The sequence below is a fragment of the Rhagoletis pomonella genome, unplaced genomic scaffold (assembly GCF_013731165.1).
Source record: "Rhagoletis pomonella isolate Grant_MI unplaced genomic scaffold, Rhpom_1.0 Rhpom_scaffold_00924, whole genome shotgun sequence".
NCBI lineage: Eukaryota > Metazoa > Arthropoda > Insecta > Diptera > Tephritidae > Rhagoletis > Rhagoletis pomonella.
This window is the reverse complement of record NW_023459478.1, coordinates 24035-30467: the sequence shown is the minus strand read 5'-3', so window position 1 is coordinate 30467 and position 6433 is coordinate 24035. Positions and strand designations below refer to the sequence as shown.

The 6433-nt window shown below is 37.0% G+C and overlaps 1 protein-coding gene across 1 annotated transcript; it reads left to right on the top strand.

Annotated features, from left to right (window-relative positions):
- The first annotated feature begins 528 nt into the window (after positions 1 to 528).
- LOC118751700 (serine protease SP24D-like) lies at positions 529 to 1458 on the top strand. Its single transcript, XM_036486515.1, has 2 exons — positions 529 to 810; positions 876 to 1458. Exons 1-2 carry the CDS (start codon positions 557 to 559, stop codon positions 1399 to 1401), a joined length of 780 nt encoding a protein of 259 aa, XP_036342408.1. The 5' UTR covers positions 529 to 556; the 3' UTR covers positions 1402 to 1458.
- Positions 1459 to 6433: the final 4975 nt, after the last annotated feature.

Here is a 6433-nt window from a genome sequence, read left to right as displayed (position 1 = left end):
TTTAATTGGCTAACAAAAAAAAATGTTTCCAGCAATCCCGGGATTTAAATTGACGAATGCCGGGATATTCGGGACTTAAAAAAGACCGGGATCCCGGGATTGACATCCCTAGATCTTACATACTCACACCTAGTATCTCAACACTTAAATAGCAACCCTCGTATCGAACACTGCATATCTTACTTTTTAACTAATTGCAATTTAATCACTTCCAGTTGATTGTGCCAGGAGTGCCTTATCAAAAGTGTTCACGTGCTAAGCAAATAATGGCAATCACCCACGAGCGTTTATTACTTTCCTAGGCTTGGCGAATTCACGATAAGAACTGCGCATTCTTTTTGCAGATTTAAAAAAAAAGCCCCCTTTAATTTTTATGTGAATTAGCGAGAAACACAAAGGTGTAACTATGTAAATAAATTTAGTAATTGATGAGACAGCCAGGTGATAGCCGACGCAAGGCGATAAGCTGCACGGAAAAATTATATTAATATTTAAGCGAAGTATTACTGCTGAAAATGCACACAAGACTTTCACCGCCAAATTAAAAACAACGAACATGGGAGCGGTTAATATAGTGCCGCTGCTGCTTTTGTATTACTTTGGCTGTGCTATTCCTGTTGCACTGCAAGCTTTGGCGCCACCGGAGTTGCCATCCGCCCGTATTGTCGGTGGTAAGAATGCGGCCGAAGATCAATTTCCTCATCAAGTGTCGTTGCAAGTTGCAGGCCAGCACTACTGCGGAGGCTCAATCATATCCGCCAACTATGTGGTAACAGCGGCCCACTGTGTGATCGGCGATCAAGGGCAGACGTAAGTGTATTTTTGCAATATCCCAAATTGTATTCACTTTACCGCTATAACTCTTTATTTATCAGGCTACCAGCTGCAATGTTAACGTTACGCGCTGGCTCCACGCAGATCCACTCGGGCGGTGTGCTCGTACGTATCGCAAAAATTATTATCCATCCACTATATGTCAGCAACATAAATGACATTGCATTGCTGCGCTTAAGTACACCACTCACATTCAGCAAAAGCATTAAAGCAATACCATTAGCAATCTCCAATCCACCTGCTGGTGCCTCAGTCATTGTATCGGGTTGGGGTAATCTGCGTCAGGATGGAGCTCAACCCACACATCTCCAATATACGACATTGCGCACGATAAGTACACTTCAGTGCCGACGGCAAATTGCTTATGTACCAACCTCAGTCATCTGTTTGGCGCATACCTCAGGAAATGGTATCTGCTATGGTGATTCTGGTGGACCAGCTATCTATAAGGGTAAATTAATTGGTGTGGCAAACTTCATTATAAGAGAATGTGGATTGAGTTTTCCGGATGGTTATGCCAAGATTTCATTCTTCCGCAGCTGGTTGCGAGAGAACTCGGATTTGTAGTGTGAATTTATTAGTTACATAGGTATGCAATTAATTTTTTACTCAGTTGACAACAACAAAATACACTATAGTAGATAAAAAAAATATTAACCAAATAACCTGATATCCAGGCACGTGTGAACACCGCATATAGTAAATTTCTGAGAAAATGGCATAATAGAAATGGCGCTTGAAAGAATTACTACCGTAAAAAAAATTAGTGTAGTGTCAGCAGCTAGTTGAATATGAAGCCCATTAAATATTAGTTATACATCAGTTGTGTAATTAAGAAACTGTCAACCAATAGCATGACAGATCTGCCAGGCATATTTTAAAAAACAGGAGGAAGGAAGCCTTTTAAACAACGTCTGGCACAGCTCTTGATGTACTGTCACACTTACTATCGCCTTGTGTCATTATACGAAGGTAAGGCTTTCCCAGAATTCAAAAAATGGTAGTATGTACATATTAGAGCACTGCATGAATTCATTCAAATTTCTAGCCGAACAGAGTAGAGAAGATTCGCATATTTTACTTCCCGTACAAAACATTCAGCGTTTGGAGTTTTTTAAGTTATGAATATATATTTTGTTTTAAATTTTCTACCTGCAAATAGAGGAATGTGAATGAATGAGTGGAAAAGATTCAAAACATGCCAACCCCTTTCGGTAAAAAATGTTTTTCTACAAACAAGTTTGTTCGTATTGTAGTAGATGCGCAACAATACATACATATGTATGTATGCATGATTATACATAAAAATTATTTTTGGATATTCACACAAAAAATTGTCATTTATTTCAATTCAAATTATTTTCACTTTGTTTGAATATTATAATGTCGACGCATATATGAGAACAGGTACTCACTCAAATTCAAAATCATTCATTCGTTTTGTATATGAATAATTCATAATTCGTTTTGAATAAATTCATGCAGTCCTCTAGTACATATGTATGTACAGAGTTATGACACTGTGCGAGTCAGAAATTGCTGAAGATAGGGATCTAGCTGGGGCTTCGCAACCGTTAAGTTAATGAACTATGTGTTGTAAAAAAGATGAAGAAATAACAGCGTTGTTCCGCCACCCGGATTATACTTAAGAATTTGAACACAGTTCTTTAACTAATTTAAAACTACAGTGATGTGCGACTAAATAGAGCCACGACGTGTTGAAGAGTTTTGAGCAATTATTTTTTATGTGTAAACCTCTTAAGCTGAAGCTACATAGCTGGTTTTTCAGGAGTTGCAGCTTGAGGCGCTCAAGCCTAAAAGATGTTTTAATGCAATTTTATAGAAGCAGCTCCACAACCGAAGACTGAAAGCCCTGCAAGATGCCAAATTTCGAACATCTTTCAGGCTTTGTATGCTTTTCAGGCGTCGTCTGACAGTTGAACACTTTCGAACATTAGTACTGGTAAATATGTTTATGGCAATGTTGGAATCGATATCAACTATCATATGTTTAATGAATTTAACGCAAAATTCGGGCAATACAACGCAAGAGTACTGAATAAATTAAAATGAAATGGTAAACGGAGTATAACTTTTTATCGAACTAGCATTCCTTAGTCGATATCTCTTTGCCTACACTATTCTTTACTACGAAATTTCAAAAGTTCGAACAAACGTCAAGCGCGAAAAGTCTGTTGTGGAGTTCCCCGCCAGAAAAGCCTGTAAGACCTGAACGACCTCGAAAGCCACAACGCCTGAAAAGCCTGCTAGGAAGCTTCAGCTTAAGTTGTCATTATAGTCAAAATTTGTGTTAACCTTGCCAAAAATTTGTAATTTCTTCTTGTGTGTAAAATGAACATTTCTGGCCTAGTTCTGGGTCTAGTTCGGGTTTATTTCGGCACTAGTTCAAGACCATTTTGAAATAGGTTGAGGCCTATTAAAAAGCCATTTCTAGTAAGAGGCAGTTTCGTAACCGTTTCAGGACTCGTTCGAGATCCTTTTGAGACAAGTTCATGACTTTTTCATAACTATTAATCGATATGGTTTTTAAAAGATTTGTTTCCTAAGTTTACTGTAGGCGGGGTGCAACCTGTTCAAAAAATTAAATTCAATTCGGATTTAGGGAATAAGGTTTATAGAAATATGTATCACTATATATATGAGCGTAGACGAAAAGAAATTAAGAAGTAATAGTTTGTATATATTTGTAATAGGGTTGCCACCTGTTTGAAAAGTCGACTTCAGTTAACTTTTACACTAAGAAATATTAAAATATGCGAAACAAAATAGTGTTAAGAAATTTTAAGTTTTAACACCAAGAACATTTTTAAGGTGTTTAGAGAGGGTTGCCACCTGTGTAAAAAGTTAAATTCGCATTGTTTAACAAATAAATGAATTATTAAAATATTGGTTTCACTAGAATTGGGTTTGACAAGGCTTTATTTCTGAACTATATTCGGAGTGTTGCCAGTGTTGTTAGTTAAAATATGTGACACAATTTCAAAAGAAAGTTATTTAAGAAGGTTTTAGCTTGAAACTACTTTTTAAGAGGGTTGCCACCGGTTTAAAAAGTCGAATTTAATTAACTTATATGCAAACTATTTGAAATATGAAAATACGGGTGTCAAGCTGAAGAGTGTTGAAATAACTTTAGTTTGAAAATTTAGAATGTTGGAAGATGATTGCCAAATTTTTAAAAAGTGGCAATAAAATTATTTAATAAGTTTGAGGAAAGAAAGGTGGAGGAAAGGTGGGTATCAATGGAAATGGGTTTGAAAATTTTTATTTCTCAAATATATTTAGGAGGGTTGCCACCTGTTTTAAAAACCCAACTCAACTTTAATTAAGGCAATTAGGTACATGAAATATGTATCAAAGTTTGGCTATTAGACGAAAGAGATTTATGAAGCTTTTAGTTTGAAAATACTTTTGTAAAGGAGCTGAATGTTTGAAGGTCGAAAAAGGAAATCAGTTAGCAAAAAGAGTTTATGGAGTGTGCATAGCTCAGTGGTTAGCGCTGCTGGCTGCGTACATCGATGATGCGGGTTCGATTCCAGCTGAAGTTTAAAGAAAGAAGTCTTATTAGGAGAAGTGGTGATCTCCAACATAGCAGCTATAACTTCTACCGCTTATGTTTTGTTGCTTTTTCCATTTTTCTTAACAAACAAATTGTAATACAAGGCCCAATAACGTTGCGAAAAGTTACAAATTTTAAAGAAAATTTCTTGGAATTTTTCCCAATTTTGTAAAAAGTTTAAAAGTTTGATTTACTATAAGGGTTTTGTAATAGAATAAACCATATTTTTTTAAGTAATTAAAGTTAAAAAGAAAAACAAATAATTATCCAAACTCGTCAACACATCGCACCGTGGTTCAAGACTTGAATTTTCTGTTCGTAATCCACTGGAGCCTAAATAAAAGCTTATAAAATTGTGAACACACCGTTCCAGTTTGGATACCACTTTGCATGTATCAGCTGAAGTATGTATGGTGACAAACATGTTTTTTTTTTTAATTTGTGTGACAGGTTATACGAAAGTATCTTGTTATGAAACATCTTTTTAACTAAAATTGCTCTCAGCCCACGTATTCCTTAACTCGTTAGCAGTTATATGAAGTACCTTCACATCCGGCCATCACACGAATGATAACTGCGAATCCGATATCGGTTGCGATCGGTATCCGAATTTTTGAAATTGGTCATAGAAATATAGTGTCATCACCCACTTATGTACTTAAAATACATGTATCTCGAAAAGCACTTAACCAATATGTACCATATTTGATACACATATTGCCCTCGGCCTCCTTAAGCACCATCTTGAAAACTTTTGAATGCGCAAATAACCACGCAATCCATCCATATAACGGTAATTTTCGAAAATTCGTGGTTAGCTATATTTCAGCTCCCGAACGCATTTGTCGTTCAGAGTGAAATATCAACACGCACACTACAAATTGAAGGAGAAGAAGCTCGGCCAAACACTTAACAAAAGTGTGAGCGTTATTTTTTTTTTCTTTTACTACTTTCATTACTTCCAGCTTATTTTAAAAGTTAGATTCCAAATCATCCATAAGGTGGAGAATTGCTTAACTAAATAAAATTCTTAATTTATGAGACAACTAAGCGATAGGCGACGTCGGTGAAGACTACTTCGCAAATATTTAAGCAAATTGTTTACACTGGAGACATTCAGTATACTACACTATCGCCGCCATTAAATCAAAAAGAACGCAAATGTGAAAATATAACAACGCTGTTAATTTAGTCCCGCTACAGCTTTTTGTGTTACTTTAGACCGCCGCTTTAAATACTTCACTGATGTCTTTTAGCGATCCTTTGGAGGAGTGTCTGGAGTTAAAGCATATACAATTTTCGGTTCTCAATACCAGGACGTCGTACGATAGCGAACTCGGTCTATTATAAACATTCAACTATGGTTTTGTTAACTTTGGTAGTCTTTAAGCAAGAGGTCTTGTTTCCTAATTATACTACTACCATACATAGACCTGAAAGTACCATATTCCGACGATGAAGCCATACTTGCATCGGGTTAATTCAATTCAGCTAAAAGCGAACTTACCAAAAATTTTTCTCTGGGTGCTGAATTTGTATTGAGCCAATTCACTAGAAGCGACAAATCACGCAAGCGTTTTCCATGCGGAAACGTTGGCTATTAAGGAGACGGTAAGGTATACAAAACACCATGCGCCCCTCGAGAATGTAAGTATTATTATTATTATTAGTACGCCGGGTATACTCGCGCTGCGACCTAAAAGATCTATTGTGCTAAACCCTGATTGTAGTCACTCCAACCTTAGGCTATTCAAGAAATTAAGCACATTGGAGGGTGCCGTGTTCCAAATCTTGTATGGAGAAGACAATCGTTCCCCAAGGTGCATCAGTCTGCTATTCATGATACGCGGGCAGTCACACAGAATGTGCTCCGAGGTTTCCTCCGCCAGCCCACAGAACCTGCAGTCCGTCTCTACAGAAAGCCCCATTTTGTTTAGATGGTACCTTAACTTGCAGTGTCCTGTCAGGTAGCCTGTAATAGTCCTAAGACCCTCCCGACTGAGTTCACGGAGTCTTTCTGAG